The sequence below is a fragment of the Coregonus lavaretus genome, assembly GCF_964263955.1.
Source record: "Coregonus lavaretus genome assembly, contig: HAP1_SCAFFOLD_1501, whole genome shotgun sequence".
NCBI classification, from domain to species: Eukaryota; Metazoa; Chordata; class Actinopteri; order Salmoniformes; family Salmonidae; genus Coregonus; species Coregonus lavaretus.
Window position 1 is genome coordinate 4797 of NW_028157117.1, and position 18040 is coordinate 22836.

An 18040-nucleotide genomic window follows, 5' to 3' on the forward strand; every position below is an offset into this window, starting at 1 on the left:
ACTAACTGTACGATTACCTTTCTAACTGACTCCTAATGGTAATATCTACTGCATGATTACCTTTCTAACTGACTCCTAATGGTAATAGCTACTGTATGATTACCTTTCTAACTGACTCCTCATGGTAAAATCTACTGAATGATTCTAACTGTACTGACAAGTAGTTAAATAGTTGGTCTGATGTGTTCCCCACCAGGTACCTCTCTGATCTCTGTCTGTGATGCACTACAGTTGATAGAATGTGTCCAATCAACATCAAGCAGGAAGTTATACTTTGCAAGCCCTGTTTGTGGCATCTTTCATAAGGAATTAACATAATGGCTTGTACTCTGTAGCCAGCCACTGATGGCCATATAGGGTCATTTTATGTGTGTGACATCAGTGTGAAGAGTTAGGAAATGTATATCTGCGTCTTTATCAGAGGTTTAAAAGGGGAAGTTAAAACATGTGTTTCTGTGTTGTGTGTCTCTGATTGTATGAGTGTGTGGGTGCCTGCATACTTGCCTGCACATGTGGCTGCCTTCGGTGCGTTTGTTTCCTCTTAGTACTGTTCTACCCTCTGTTGTGTTCAGGTCACATCCAATCACATTCAATCAGGAAGCTGGTACACCTGCTGGGTCAATGTTTCTTTAATACTTTACTTTCAGAGCATTGAAAATGATCACTGTGTAAGACTATGGCAAATCACATGTTCCTAATTAAAAAAAATCAAAGATCAAAGTCCCACTGGGCAGAGACGTCAATTCAATGTCTATTCCACATTGGTTCAACGTAATTTCATTGAAATGAAGTGTGTACAACGTTGATTGAACCAGTGTGTTCCCAGTGAGGTCTGTCTACACACTCTTAACATAACTATTCTGATTTTCTTTCTGTCATTCTCTTAGTTTTCTTATTCCTCATCTAAATGTGTGGTTCTTTGATTCCTCTCCTCCTCTCTCCTCTCCTCCTCTCTCCTCTCCTCCTATCTCCTCTCCTCCTATCTCTTCTCCTCCTCTCTCCTCTCCTCCTCTCTCCTCTCCTCCTCTCTCCTCTCCTCCTATCTCCTCTCCTCCTATCTCTTCTCCTCCTCTCTCCTCTCCTCCTATCTCTTCTCCTCCTCTCTCCTCTCCTCCTCTCTCCTCTCCTCCTCTCTCCTCTCCTCCTATCTCCTCTCCTCCTCTCTCCTCTCCTGATGAGTTGAGAAAAAGCCCATAGACAAGTCTGTAATACCATTATTTCTCTGTTGTCACTATCTGGCCAAATTGCAAAGTCACAAACCCTGCCTATTTTTATCATTTATCTTCTTCAAATCTGATAGTAAACCTAACCCTAACACACTGCTAGTCTTATGCCTAACAGTATAATAAGACCAAAAAGCTACTTTCTTTTTTACCAGACAGTCAGACACTGTGGTAAACAGAACATTATTAATCATACCCAGATGTTGTTGAACTGGTTAGAGTCCTACGGCCGGATTGTTATCTCTCACATTGTGGTCAGTGATGTATTGTCCACCCATTTCCAGGTCCCCTCTTTCTCTCTGTCAGTCAGACTAATCCAGACACTATCAATGTCCCTGTTTAATTCAGTGAGGAATTACGTGTGAGTATTAATAATTTACCTCATTCATAAGCGTATGAATCTCTCTCTCTCTCTCTCTCTCTCTCTCTCTCTCTCTCTCTCTCTCTCTCTCTCTCTCTCTCTCTCTCTCTGTGTCTCTCACATGCGTTCCTGACGGGGTACTGGCGGGTGTCATGAGGCTCACCGTACCGTTGGCCGCGCCGCCCCCAGTCACCATGGAGATGCTGGCAGGGAAGGAAGAAGTGAATCTGCGATTCTCCGGTTCTGTTGGCCGTTTCCACGGTGAAGGGGACAGAAACTGTGGAAAACTATGTCTGCATTTTAATCAGAAGTTTTAAAGGGGAACTTTAAATATGTTCGTGTGTGTGTGCGTGTCTCCGTGCGTGCATACGTGCTTGTGTGTGTGTATGTCCTCTCAGTACTGTTATGATCTCTATCAGTGACCAACTGCAGGTGAAACTGCTCTAAGTCTTCAATCACATTCAATTAGGAAGCTGGTGGACCTGCTAGGACATTGTAGGACATTGAATCTCCCCTTTCCACAAAGTGGTCATGTTAGTTTGTAGGCCAAACCGCTTCGGACCCTACAGACATTTTTGAGAGAAGACCGATTTTTGGTATGTCTCATGGTCTGACCAACACCTCTTCAGCTCGGGCACCTTCCACCGCAGATGAGGAAGGGTGATATCGGCGGATGTGGTTGATTGAGACGCAGCCCATGTAAACAACCCATATATCTCCATCTTAAACTGACAGATTTTGATGGGGATTTTTTTATTATGTTACCTAGATTGACGCACCGTTTAAAAAAAATATCTTTAGATACTAAGATTAACATGTTTCAACTGGAAATGATGAAATGCACCGCATGCAGTGTGCACAAAGTCAAATGTACTAATGTAATGTTGATTTGTCAAAGAACTACTGGTATAAAAGAAGCTACAATCTGAGGAAAAAACTACTGGTATACAGGAAGCTACAATAATTAGCAATTTTATTAATATTATACAAACAAATAAAACAATAGGTGCATGTGTATGTGCGTGCATCTACACTTCTGTGCATGTTTGTAAGTGTCGGTTTGAGAGAGAGAGCGGGAGAGAGCGAGAGAGAGTTGTGAGGGCTACTGTATGTGTTACAGTATGTTGTCATGGTGATGTTAAACCACTTTCTCACAAATCCAGTTGAGTTTCCTGTTACATGACAAGTCATTTCATGCCTTCAGAAGACTCTGATCTTCACGTATCTCAACACAGTCCTCCTCACCATTTTCTGTTTGGCCACCACCATTATCAGGCTGTGGTTTATACCAGTACCTACAGGGTTAAAAACAGTCAGATATCATGGTTAATACCAGTACCTACAGGGTTAAAAACAGTCAGATATCATGGTTAATACCAGTACCTACAGGGTTAAAAACAGTCAGATATCATGGTTAATACCAGTACCTACAGGGTTAAAAACAGTCAGATATCATGGTTAATACCAGTACCTACAGGGTTAGAAACAGTCAGATATCATGGTTAATACCAGTACCTACAGGGTTAAAAACAGTCAGTTATCATGGTTAATACCAGTACCTACAGGGTTAAAAACAGTCAGATATCATGGTTAATACCAGTACCTACAGGGTTAAAAACAGTCAGATATCATGGTTAATACCAGTACCTACAGGGTTAAAAACAGTCAGATATCATGGTTAATACCAGTACCTACAGGGTTAAAAACCATCAGATATCATGGTTAATACCAGTACCTACAGGGTTAAAAACCATCAGATATCATGGTTAATACCAGTACCTACAGGGTTAAAAACCATCAGATATCATGGTTAATACCAGTACCTACAGGGTTAAAAACCATCAGATATCATGGTTAATACCAGTACCTACAGGGTTAAAAACCATCAGATATCATGGTTAATACCAGTACCTACAGGGTTAAAAACCATCAGATATCATGGTTAACACCAGTACCTACAGGGTTAAAAACCATCAGATATCATGGTTAATACCAGTACCTACAGGGTTAAAAACAGTCAGATATCATGGTTAATACCTGTACCTACAGGGTTAAAAACAGTCAGATATCATGGTTAATACCAGTACCTACAGGGTTAAAAACAGTCAGATATCATGGTTAATACCAGTACCTACAGGGTTAAAAACAGTCAGATATCATGGTTAATACCAGTACCTACAGGGTTAAAAACAGTCAGATATCATGGTTAATACCAGTACCTACAGGGTTAAAAACAGTCAGATATCATGGTTAATACCAGTACCTACAGAGTTAAAAACAGTCAGATATCATGTTTAATACCAGTACCTACAGGGTTAAAAACAGTCAGATATCATGGTTAATACCAGTACCTACAGGGTTAAAAACAGTCAGATATCATGGTTAATACCAGTACCTACAGGGTTAAAAACAGTCAGATATCATGGTTAATACCAGTACCTACAGGGTTAAAAACAGTCAGATATCATGGTTAATACCAGTACCTACAGGGTTAAAAACAGTCAGATATCATGGTTAATACCAATACCTACAGGGTTAAAAACAGTCAGATATCATGGTTAATACCAATACCTACAGGGTTAAAAACAGTCAGATATCATGGTTAATACCAATACCTACAAGGTTAAAAACTGTCAGATATCATGGTTAACACCAGTACCTACAGGGTTAAAAATAGTCAGATATCATGGTTAATACCAGTACCTACAGGGTTAAAAACAGTCAGATATCATGGTTAATACCAGTACCTTAAGGGTTAAAAACAGTCAGATATAATGGTTAATACCAGTATCTACAGGGTTAAAAACAGTCAGATATCATGGTTAATACCAGTACCTACAGGGTTAACAACAGTCAGATATAATGGTTAATACCAGTACCTACAGGGTTAAAAACAGTCAGATATCATGGATAATACCAGTACCTACAGGGTTAAAAACAGTCAGATATCATGGTTAATACCAGTATCTACAGGGTTAAAAACCATCAGACATCACAGTTAGATCATCACAATCATAAATAATATGCAGAAACTTTTCTGCTGAAAGTTAACTTTGTTAACCTGTATAGAAAAATATTGAATGGAGCCTTATTGACAGATTAGTTATCATCTCTCACCCTGTGGTCAGTGGAGTGCCGTCCACCCATTTCCAGGACCCCTCATTAATAGAGTCAGTCAGACCAATCCAGACTCTCTTCTTGAGGTTGAAGAGAAATGTCTGTTAAGAAACATAAATATATATGCAATTAATTTTCTCCTTTCCCCCTTCTGATAACCAGGTGGCGAATCACATCTCTGCATGTCTGGCAGACATATCAGTGTGGATGTCGGATCACCACCTCAAGCTGAACCTCGGCAAGACGGAGCTGCTCTTCCTCCCGGGGAAGGACTACCCGCTCCATTATCTCGCCATCACGGTTGACAACTCCATTGTGTCCTCCTCCCAGAGTGCAAAGAACCTTGGCGTGACCCTGGACAACACCCTGTTGTTCTCCGCTAACATCAAAGTGGTTACCCGATCCTGCAGGTTCATGCTCTACAACATTCTCAGAGTACGACCTTACCTTACACAGAAAGCGGCACAGGTCCTAATCCAGGCACTTGTCATCTCCCGTCTGGATTACTGCAACTCGCTGTTGGCTGGGCTCCCTGCCTGTGCCATTAAACCCCTACAATTGATCCAGAACGCTGCAGCCCGTCTGGTGTTCAACCTTCCCAAGTTATCTCATGTCACCCCGCTCCTCCGCACACTCCACTGGCTTCCAGTTGAGGCTCGCATCTACTACAAGACCATGGTGCTTGCCTACGGAGCTGTGAGGGGAACGGCACCTCCTTACCTTCAGGCTCTAATCAGACCCTACACCCAAACGAGGGCACTACGTTCATCCACCTCTGGCCTGCTAGCTCCCCTACCTCTACGGAAGCACAGTTCCCGCTCAGCCCAGTCTAAGCTATTCGCTGCTCTGGCACCCGAATGGTGGAACAAGCTCCTCAACGACGCCAGGACAGCGGAGTCACTGACCACCTTCCGGAAACACTTGAAATCCTACCTCTTTAAGGAATACCTGGAATAGTATAAAGTAATCCTTCTACCCCCCCCACCCAAAAAAAAAAAAGAAGAAAAGTGGTTATCCCACTGGCTATCATAAGTTGAATGCACCAATTTGTAAGTCGCTGTGGATAAGAGCGTCTGCTAAATGACTTAAATGTAAATGTAAATAAGTTTCATCATATATACTTCTTCACTCCCTCTCTCTCTCTCTCTCTCTCTCTCTCTCTCTCTCTCTCTCTCTCTCTGCCTCTCTCTGTCTCTCTTAGTCTCTCTCTCACCTGTTCCTTATCGCTGTTTATGATCACCAGGTCTGCTCCTCTAACCAGACAGTCCTCTCTGCTCTCCTTCCAGGTTTTAGTCTCAGTAGACAGGAAGTAACAACTGGATTCAAACTTCTGCCATCCTTCAGGACAAGTTTGTTCTACAAGATGAAAACATGAATTTTCTTCAACTTATCACACTAAACACTTAATGAAAGAATACAGACACACTATAAAGTGTGTGGGATTAATGATAATGTATTACTGTAGGTTTACTCACTGAGATTGGTAAGCCTCCTGTTAAGAATCTCTCTCTCAGTCTGTAGCTGGTCTCTCTCTTCAGTCAGGGTGTTGTAACTGGTCTGTAGCTGGTCTCTCTCTTCAGTCAGGTTGTTGTAGCTGGTCTGTAGCTGGTCTCTCTCTTCAGTCAGGTTGTTGTACCTGGTCTGTAGCTGGTCTCTCTCTTTAGTCAGGTTGTTGTAGCTGGTCTGTAGCTGGTCTCTCTCTTTAGTCAGGTTGTTGTAGCTGGTCTGTAGCTGGTCTCTCTCTTTAGTCAGGTTGTTGTAGCTGGTCTGTAGCTGGTCTCTCTCTTTAGTCAGGGTGTTGTAACTGGTCTGTAGATGGTATCTCTCTTTAGTCAGGGTGTTGTAGCTGGTCTGTATCTGGCCTCTCTCTTCAGTTGATTTGTTTTCATAAGCTAAGAATCTCTTTGAGACCCCGTTATCTGCAACAACAATAAAGAGAAGAAGATGCTCACTAAATTACATAACGTCAGAACTGCTAAAGCACAGTTGAATAGTAACTACATCTACGTTATTTACGGTAAATTTGAGCTGTGCAGCAAGAATGTCATGTTGCCAAGCCACATCCAAAGGTAAGGTAAATATGTAATTTAAATAGAAAAGTAGAAATTCTGGTGACCTGCGAAGAACACACAGCAACAAGTCTAGTGAATGGAATGAGGGCCTTATACTCACAGTGGACAGACAGGCCTATGATCCCAGCCAGTAGGAGAACACACAGCAACAAGTCTAGTGAATGGAACGAGGGCCTTATACTCACAGTGGACAGACAGGCCTATGATCCCAGCCAGTAGGAGAACACACAGCAACAAGTCTAGTGAATGTAACGAGGGCCTTATACTCACAGTGTACAGACAGGCCTATGATCCCAGCCAGTAGGAGAACACACAGCAACAAGTCTAGTGAATGTAACGAGGGCCTTATACACACAGTGTACAGACAGGCCTATGATCCCAGCCAGTAGGAGAACACACAGCAACAAGTCTAGTGAATGTAACGAGGGCCTTATACTCACAGTGTACAGACAGGCCTATGATCCCAGCCAGTAGGAGAACACACAGCAACAAGTCTAGTGAATGTAACGAGGGCCTTATACTCACAGTGTACAGACAGGCCTATGATCCCAGCCAGTAGGAGAACACACAGCAACAAGTCTAGTGAATGGAACGAGGGCCTTATACTCACAGTGTACAGACAGGCCTATGATCCCAGCCAGTAGGAGAACACACAGCAACAAGTCTAGTGAATGGAACGAGGGCCTTATACTCACAGTGGACAGACAGGCCTATGATCCCAGCCAGTAGAACACACAGCAGCCCCAGACACACTGCAGCAACTCCAGAGGGTATCTTCCCTGAGCTATCAGGCTCTGTGGACATTTTGACATTTTAGTCATTTAGCAGACACTCTTATCCAGAGCGACTAACAGTTAGTGAGTGCACACATTTTCATACTGGCCCCCTGTGGGAAATGAACCCACAACCCTGGCATTACAAACACCATGCTCTACCAACTGAGCTACACGGGGCCTATAAGAGACATGCTCTGTGTGTGTGTGTGTGTGTGTGTGTGTGTGTGTGTGTGTGTGTGTGTGTGTGTGTGTGTGCGTGCGTGCACGCGCGCGTGTGTGTGTGTGTGTGTGTGTGTGTGTGTGTGCGTGCGTGCGCGCGCTCGTGTGTGTGTGTTACCTGAGTACTGGTCTCCTGGTCCATTATTGGGAGCAGTGTCTGCTGTCTCTTCTCTTTTGGTGCTGGTCTCACCGTCTCTCAGGGTGTCTGCACTGATGTAGATATCCACAATCCTCTCCTCCATCTCACCTCTGTCCAACTTGACCTTCTTGGTCATATCTGGCTCAGCATAGATTTCATCAGACATCTTCAACAATGTTTTTGGACTATAGCTGCAGTGCCTTAAAGTACCTAAGACAAATCCACTGGTTTCGGAGTGTATCTCTGCCCTGTGTCTGTGTCCGAAGCTGACTGCTTTTGACCCTGTTGTAGGTGGGGGTTATCCCAAGCACACAGGAAATATCAAATATCAAAAGAGGAAGATAGCAACAACAACATTTACATGGATTTTTTGAACAGAAAAATGTAATGGTTGGTTATAGTTGGGACACTTTCTTCTTCCTAAAAAATAACAAATAACAGATATGTATAATAATCTGTATGTATCTGGATCCTTTAAAAAATAACAAATAACCACACCTGGGTTTAAAAACTATTGGAAATCTGTCAAATACTTTGAGCGTTTAGGACTATTCTATTGGTTCCATTAAGTCAGGCAATCTCATTCAAGCACAAGTATTTGGGTCATATTCATTAGGCACGAAATGGAAGAAAGCAAACTGAAACAGGGAGGGACTAACTGTACCTGTCCAATAAGAATAACGTGTTTTCATTTGCCGTTGTAAAACATTTTGCTATGGTGTGCCCAAATGAATACGTGGCCAAGGTCTGTTAGGAACCACCAACCACTGACAGACAGACATACAGACAGGAAGTTGTTATTAAAGGAAGTCAGTGGTATGGATAAATATGAGTTGGCACAGCAACGCATGCTGAAATCAACTGAAATTACAATACAATAGGTGTTCCAGCAATAATTTCCCTAAACTTACTGTGTCCCAAATGGCCCCCTATTTCCTAAATAGTGATGTTCCCTGGTCAAAAGTAGTGCACTATACAGGGAATAGGGTGCCGATTGAGACATACCCTTAATGTCATTATTCACATTCTGTCCTAAAAACACAGACCACTTTTCATCCATGGATAGAAGGTCACTCCAGCTACAACAGGACATCTGTAAAGAAAAAGGCTTCATTTAAACTTACATACATTTACATTTTAGTCATTTAGCAGACGCTCTTATCCAGAGCGACTTACAGTTAGTGAGTGCATACATTATTATTTTTTTCATACTGGCCCCCCGTGGGAAACGAACCCACAACCCTGGCGTTGCAAACGCCATGCTCTACCAACTGAGCTACATCCCTGCCGGCCATTCCCTCCCCTACCCTGGACGACGCTGGGCCAATTGTGCGCCGCCCCATGGGTCTTCAAGAACATCGTTTTATTTAATCATACATTTATATAATCTGGTCAGTTTCTGAATTAGTTAAAATTAGGTGCAGGTTAGGGTTAAGATAAGGGTCAGTTTTAGGTTTTGTCTGTAATCTGCTTGTCAATGAGATGCTGGTCAGAAAAGTCCCTCATGTTGTGTATAATACCTACTTTTATAAGTGTTTGTCTCCCCCTACTGGCTATTTTCTACAAGCTCAGTTTCTTCCTTCTATTACTGTAACCTTGACCCATAGAGATAGATAGAGGACTCATCTTTATATCTGTACCCTTATAGGGTCTGTGACAGTACGGGCAACGCCATGGAGGCTACAACCCCATAGGAAACCCCACCCAGTTGACTACTTTGACTACTTTAAAATGGTGGAAGGATGGAGGAAGCCCAGGTTTATTCTCGGTGGAGAGAAAGTAGAAACTGGAGTCAAAGTATCTCCATTCCTATTGATAATGCTGTATGTACAGTGGGGAAAAAAAGTATTTAGTCAGCCACCAATTGTGCAAGTTCTCCCACTTAAAAAGATGAGAGAGGCCTGTAATTTTCATCATAGGTACACGTCAACTATGACAGACAAAATGAGAAAAAAAATCCTGAAAATCACATTGTAGGATTTTTAATGAATTTATTTTCAAATTATGGTGGAAAATAAGTATTTGGTCAATAACAAAAGTTTCTCAATACTTTGTTACATACCCTTTGTTGGCAATGACACAGGTCAAACGTTTTCTGTAAGTCTTCACAAGGTTTTCACACACTGTTTCTGGTACTTTGGCCCATTCCTCCATGCAGATCTCCTCTAGAGCAGTGATGTTTTGGGGCTGTCGCTGGGCAACACGGACTTTCAACTCCCTCCAAAGATTTTCTATGGGGTTGAGATCTGGAGACTGGCTAGGCCACTCCAGGACCTTGAAATGGCTTACGAAGCCACTCCTTCGTTGCCCGGGCGGTGTGTTTGGGATCATTGTCATGTTGAAAGACCCAGCCACGTTTCATCTTCAATGCCCTTGCTGATGGAAGGAGGTTTTCACTCAAAATCTCACGATACATGGCCCCATTCATTCTTTCCTTTACACAGATCAGTCGTCCTGGTCCCTTTGCAGAAAAACAGCCCCAAAGCATGATGTTTCCACCCCCATGCTTCAAAGTAGGTATGGTGTTCTTTGGATGCAACTCAGCATTCTTTGTCCTCCAAACACGACGAGTTGAGTTTTTACCAAAAAGTTCTATTTTGGTTTCATCTGACCATATGACATTCTCCCAATCCTCTTCTGGATCATCCAAATGCACTCTAGCAAACTTCAGACGGGCCTGGACATGTACTGGCTTAAGCAGGGGGACATGTCTGGCACTGCAGGATTTGAGTCCCTGGCGGCGTAATGTGTTACTGATGGTAGGCTTTGTTACTTTGGTCCCAGCTCTCTGCAGGTCATTCACTACGTCCCCCCGTGTGGTTCTGGGATTTTTGCTCACCGTTCTTGTGAACATTTTGACCCCACGGGGTGAGATCTTGCGTGGAGCCCCATATCGAGGGAGATTATCAGTGGTCTTGTATGTCTTCCATTTCCTAATAATTGCTCCCAAGTTGATTTCTTCAAACCAAGCTGCTTACCTATTGCAGATTCAGTCTTCCCAGCCTGGTGCAGGTCTACAATTTTGTTTCTGGTGTCCTTTGACAGCTCTTTGGTCTTGGCTATAGTGGAGTTTGGAGTGTGACTGTTTGAGGTTGTGGACAGGTGTCTTTTATACTGATAACAAGTTCAAACAGGTGCCATTAATACAGGTAACGTGTGGAGGACAGAGGAGCCTCTTAAAGAAGAAATTACAGGTCTGTGAGAGACAGAAATGTTGCTTGTTTGTAGGTGACCAAATACTTATTTTCCACCATAATTTGCAAATAAATTCATTAAAAATCCTACAATGTGATTTTCTGGATTTTTTTTCCTCAGTTTGTCTGTCATAGTTGACGTGTACCTATGATGAAAATTACAGGCCTCTCTCATCTTTTTAAGTGGGAGAACTTGCACAATTGGTGGCTGACTAAATACTTTTTTTCCCCACTGTATAGCCTTAAAACATTGTTAAAACTATAATGTTGATCTGATCGATGATCGTTTTCTTGCATCCATAGATCTGTCTATGAATTTAGGAGTGGTTACATTTCTCCAGCCCTATTCCTGAGCCTTTTACCAAATCAGTGTCGGGTTCAACGCTCTGTTTAGGTTGATAAGGAGATTGCCTCTTTAATATCTCTGAATACACTTAAAGCGTACATCTATTTGCATAATTGAAGGTAAAACATTTTTTTAAACGCTTCCACTGGGACTTGCTATCAGTTTGCATTTGTCAGTGTATTAGTAATGTGTTTGTGTAAATGTGTGTGTGTGTGTGTGTGTGTGTGTGTGTGTGTGTGTGTGTGTGTGTGTGTGTGTGTGTGTGTGTGTAATCTGCCTGAGGTGCAGTGATTGCTAACTGTATGATTACCTTTCTAACTGATTCCTAATGGTAATATCTACTGTATGATTACCTTTCTAACTGATTCCTAATGGTAATATCTACTGTATGATTACTTTTTTAACTGACTCCTAATGGTAATATCTACTGAATGATTACCTTTCTAACTGACTCCTAATAGTAATATCTACTGTATGATTACCTTTCTAACTGACTCATAATGGTAATATCTATTGTATGATTACCCTTCTAACTGACTCCTAATGGTAATATCTACTGTATGATTACATTTCTAACTGACTCCTAATGGTAATATCTACAGTATGATTACCTTTCTAACTGACTCCTAATGGTAATATCTACTGTATGATTACTTTTTTAACTGACTCCTAATGGTAATATCTACTGTATGTTTACCTTTCTAACTGACTCCTCAATGTAATAACTACTGTATGATTCTAACTGTACTGACAAGTAGTTGAGAAGTTGGTCTAATGTGCTCCTCCTCCAGGTACCTCTAGCAGGAAGTTATACTCTGCAAGGTTATACTGTTAGTGGCAATCTAAAATTATTGGTTGGTGTAGGGATGGGCACTACAGGGAATTACCATATACCAGTCATTTCCATTCATATCATGAAGGGAAGTGAACAAGTGCACACATCTGGAGAAAGTAGAGATTATTGGGACTGGTTTCCTTCAGGACAGGTTTTCCTGATTTTCAAACAACTGTTTAGCTCTCTTGGAGAAATATACTGTATGCTTCACGTATTGAACAACATATTCTAACGTTGGAATTAACTGTTGCCAAATCCACGACTGGGGTGGACTTTGGAAAAATTCTGATTCTCTACACTTCTCCCAAAGTTTGCATTCCCCCTCAGGAATTTAAATGAACTAGATTGAGGAATATGGTGGAAACTCCCTCCAGCCATGCTTGCACCAATCCAATGCACACTTCTGGATAAGGGTAGAGAATCGGAATGCAGCCGATGTCTAAGTGCACACTGCAAGTGCACACTTCAGGAGAAGGAAGGGTAGAGAAGAGGGATGCAGTCCTAGTGACTGAGTTGACTACTTTCCACACTCAGAGAGCCTCTTCTCCAGCTCTACCTTCTCATTGGTCAGAACACTGACCCTGACCCTCTCCCCCTCAGTAACTGGTCTCTCTCCCTCAGTAACTGGTCTCTCTCCCTCAGTAACTGGTCTCTGTCCCTCAGTAACTGGTCTCTGTCCCTCAGTAACTGGTCTCTCTCCCTCAGTAACTGGTCTCTCTCCCTCAGTAACTAGTCTCTCTCCCTCAGTAACTGGTCTCTGTCCCTCAGTAACTGGTCTCTGTCCCTCAGTAACTGGTCTCTCTCCCTCAGTAACTGGTCTCTCTCCCTCAGTAACTGGTCTCTCTCCCTCAATAACTGGTCTCTCGCCCTCAATAACTGGTCTCTGTCCCTCAGTAACTGGTCTCTGTCCCTCAGTAACTGGTCACTGTCCCTCAGTAACTGGTCTCTCACACAAAGTAACTGGTCTCTGTCCCTCAGTAACTAGCCTCTCTCCCTCAGTAACTGGTCTCTCTCCCTCTGTAACTGGTCTCTCTCACTCAGTAACTGGTCTCTCTCACTCTCTAGCTGGTTTCTGTTCTGCCGGCACTGGTCTCTCTCCTTCAGCAGCTGGTCTCTGTCTGTACACAGGTCAGTGATACCACTACTGGTATCTGGCTGGTCTCTGTCTGTACACAGGTCAGTGATACCACTACTGGTATCTGGCTGGTCTCTCTCTGTACACAGGTCAGTGATACCACTACTGGTATCTGGCTGGTCTCTGTCTGTACACAGGTCAGTGATACCACTACTGGTATCTGGCTGGTCTCTGTCTGTACACAGGTCAGTGATACCACTACTGGTATCTGGCTGGTCTCTCTCTGTACACAGGTCAGTGATACCACTACTGGTATCTGGCTGGTCTCTGTCTTGTGCCAGGCCGGTTGTGTTGTAACAGGCCTCTAATTGGTCTCTCTCTTTAGTGGAGCAGGCTAAAATAATAAATATGGAGTCAGTGATGTTTCCCCTAGACGCTGATCTTGGGTCAGTTTTGCATTTCCCCCACTAAATGGTTAAGGTTAGGATTGGGGGAGGGAAGTTGATCCTAGATCTCAATTCTCTATGGACGTTGTCTACTAGGAAATAGGGCATAGTCGCCTGTAGCTCAGTTGTTAGAGCGTGGCGCTTGCAATGCCAGGGTTGTGGGTTCGTTTCCCATGGGGGGCCAGTATGAAAATATATGCACTCACTAACTGTAAGTCGCTCTGGATAAGAGCGTCTGCTAAATTACTAAAATGTAAAACATTTACAATTTGGGATACAGTCTCACTCACAAAAAGCCAGCCTCATAGAGATGTTGAGAGTGACTTGTAGAACACACAGCACCCAGCCTGTAGAGTCTTGATAAAACATTTTTTAAAATCCATTTTAGAATAAGGCTGTAACGGAACAACATTTGGAAAATTTGAATACTTTCCGAATGCGCTGTATATTCATATATATCACTCAATAGCCATTGTCAATGTTAAGATTTATAGTTCACTATGTAGCATTGCATGTAGGCTATACATCTCTCTCTCTCTCTCTCTCTCTCTCTCTCTCTCTCTCTCTCTCTCTCTCTCTCTCGCTCTCTCTCTCTCTCTCGCGCTCTCTCTCTCTCTCTCTCTCTCTCTCTCTCTCTCTCTCTCTCTCTCTCTCTCTCTCTCTCTCTCCCTCTCTCTCTCTCTATCTCTCTCTTTATTTGGTCGTTTAGCAGTGATGTTGATGGTTGGATACAGTACTGAATGAAAGTAACCTTCCAAAAACATTCAAATAGAAAGAAAGATGTCACGGAAGAGAATGAACAGGGGATGGAGAGGACATCACAAACAACTGTCTGGTCTACAAGCTTGCGTCCCTAAGGACACCCTATTTCCCTATGTAGTGCACTATATAGAGAATATGGTGCCATTATGGACACATATCAAGTATCCTTCTTATTGGTGGATAGAACATTGAAACATCCTGTCACCTGCTGTGGGCCACAGACAGAGAACAGAGAGGGAGCGTGTGGAGACCCCATTAGACACCATGCATGAGTGAGTGGGTATGTAGCAGGCAGGTCCACTGGTGCATGGTGCAGTGTGTTACCATTGGTCAACTACACGTTGTCCCTTGTACAGTGAAGGTTGTCATTAGCATCGTTTTTTTAAATATTTTTTTTACTTAGCCTCAACCTATGTCAAATCACATGACATGTTTGTAATAAAATAATGAAGAGTCATTTTCCAGAGTACAGTACGTCTACATCCTCTCCTCTAAATCTAAACACAACTACTATTTGTCTTATTGTTTCTCTCTTCCTCATTCTCTTAATGTTCTACTTCTTCCTCTATGTCTCTCTGACACTAAGGCTCTATCTCAATTAGTCTTTCCTAGATTACTCTCCTCCTATCTCCTCTCATCTTATCTCCTCTCTTCCCATCTCCTCTCCTCCTATCTCCTCTCCTCCCATCTCCTCTCCTCCCATCTCCTCTCCTCCTATCTCCTCTCCTCCTATCTCCTCTCCTCCCATCTCCTCTCCTCCTATCTCCCCCTATCTCCTCTTCTCCCATCTCCTCTCCTCCTATCTCCTCTCCTCCTATCTCCTCTCCTCCTTCTCACTGTATCCAACCATCAACATAATAATTACTAGACTACCAGATAAACAACGAGAGAGAAAGAGAGCTTCCAATCATGTTCCTAAAAATATATGTTTAGACTCTATAGAAGCATCATAGAAGCCAATTACTATTTGAAAATGTAATGGAAAGAGTAAAAAAATAAATAATACGTGTTGATAATGGTATGCTCATCTTAGAGAGTGTCTTTACAGCTGAAAAAAACATATGTCTATAAGGATGTTTGTACAACAGTGTCTGACTGTCTGGTTCTCTGTGTTGTTTAGGTACTGGGGGGCAGGACAGCCTGATAATGGTGGTCAGTTTTCTGGGCAGGAGGACTTTGTTGAGATACTATGGACAAGATGACGCTGTAAAGACATGGAATTATGACAAATATTACAAAAATCATAACTGGATCTGTGAGAAAGTGGTGTAACAATAACCCACAGTAACTCTCTCTCTCTCTCGCTCTCTCTCTCATGTTGATGGTTGGATACAGTGCTGAATGGTTAAGTGATGATTCCACCTAGTGGTTGAACTGACAGATTAAACTCACCATAGAGTGGAACTAGTGGTATTACAGACTTACATATGGGCTCTTTCTCAATTCATCCTTCCTCAATTCCTCCTCGCATCCGTTGTGTGCACTGTAGGCTACTGTTATGGTAATATTTTATGTATCATTAAGGAAAATGTTGGGAAATGTCAAAGATAAAATATAGTCAACATGATTGACATTTTATAAGTCCAGATGCATGTCTAAATAGGGAATATAGTCAATACAATGTGTAAACATGCTTTAATGAATGTATGTATTTTATTTTTTAAAAGTGTCTGAGCCATGCCACCAATAAAATGAGATAAGGGAAAGAGGCAAAAGCGCCCATGGCCTTTTGGAATAAACAACATGTGTTATTGGACTTTCAAAGATAATAGTGGCGTGGCAGCTAAAGATGTTAATCATTGATCTTAAGGGGAGTAGCTTTGTAAGCTATGTATACATGTCTGTGCATTTGTGTGTGTATATAAGAGATCTCTAAGCCAAAGAGAGACAGCCGTTCCATGGAGTGGCTCGGCTTTGTTACGCAATAATAAAGTCTAATTTCTGGATTCACAAGCTCCAGTCTCTTGAGAGATATTTTTGAGTTGACTATTTTTTAGTCAAATATTGCTACGACACTGTACGTGTTACAGTATGTTGTCATGGTGATGTTAAACCCTTATCTCACAAATCCAGTTGAGTTTGCTGTCACATGGCATGTCATTCCATGCCTTTAGAGGACGCCAATATTTGTGTATCTCAACACAGTCCTCACCCCCAGTAGGACCTGCATTATCAGGCTGTTTGTCATACCAGTACCTACAGGGTTAAAAACAGTCAGATATCATGGTTAATACCAGTACCTACAGGGTTAAAAACAGTCAGACATCACAGTTAGAACATCACAATCCTAAATAATATACAGGCATTTTTCAGCTTAAAGTTAACTTTGTTGGCTGCTATCATCATTGACAGTAACATGTATAGAAAAAGGTTGAATGGAGTCTTATTGACAGATTAGTTATCATCTCTCACCCTGTGGACAGTAGTCTGCCGTCCAACCATTTCCAGGTCCCCTCATTAACAGAGTCAGTCAGACCAATCCAGACACTCTTCTTGAGGTTGAAGAGAAATGTCTGTTGTTGAGAAAGATAAATATATACACACTACCAGCCGAAAGTTTTAGAACACCTACTCATTCAAGGCTTTTTCTTCATTTTTACTATTTGTTTACATTGTAGAACAATAGTGAAGACATATGGACTCATGTAGTAACTAAGAAGTGTTAAACAAATCAAAATATATTTTATATTTGACATTTTTCAAATAGCCACCATTTGCCTTGATGACAATTTTGCACACTCTTGGCATTCTCTCAACCAGCTTCATGAGGTAGGCACCTGGAATGCATTTCAATTAACGGTTGTGCCTTGTTAAAAGTTAATTTGTGGAATTTCATTCCTTCTTAATGCGTTCGAGCCAGTCAGTTGTGTTGTGACAATGTTGGGGGGGTATACAGAAGATAGCCCTATTTGGTTAAAGATCAAGTCCATATTATGGCAAGAACAGCTCAAATAAGCAAAGAGAAGCTACAGTCCATCATTACTTTAACACATGAAGGTCAGTCAATACAGAACATTTCAAGAACTTTGAAAGTTTCTTCAAGTGCAATCGCAAAAACCATCAAGCGCTATGATGAAACTGGCTCTCATGAGGACCGCCACAGGAAAGGAAGATCCAGATTTATCTCTGCTGCAGAGGATAACTTAATTAGAGTTACCAGCCTCAGAAATTGCAGCCCAAATAAATGCGTCACAGACACATCTCAACATCAACTGTTCAGAAGGGACTGTGTGAATCAGGCCTTCATGGTCGAATTGCTGCAAAGAAACCACTACTAAAGGACCCCAATAAGTTTAAGAGACCTGCTTGGGCCAAGAAACGAGCAATGGACATTAGACCGGTGGAAATTTGTCCTTTGGTCTGGAGTCCAATTTCGAGATTCTTGGTTCCAACCACTGTGTCTTTGTGAGACGTGGTGTGGGTGAACGGATGATCTCCACATGTGTTGTTCCCACCGTAAAGCATGGAGGAGGAG

General features: G+C 42.2%; 1 protein-coding gene across 1 annotated transcript in view; it reads right to left on the reverse strand.

The window, feature by feature from the left end:
* Positions 1-4701: 4701 nt before the first annotated feature.
* Positions 4702-18040, reverse strand: part of LOC311125793 (uncharacterized protein) — a gene marked incomplete at both ends in the record, with an annotated part of 35425 nt that continues 22086 nt past the window's right edge. The window contains 4 exons of the mRNA XM_084199827.1: positions 4702-4802; positions 5915-6057; positions 6177-6505; positions 6870-6927. Of these exons, the coding sequence (XP_084055953.1) occupies positions 4702-4802; positions 5915-6057; positions 6177-6505; positions 6870-6927 (631 nt within the window). The remainder of the gene's footprint in view (positions 4803-5914; positions 6058-6176; positions 6506-6869; positions 6928-18040) is intronic.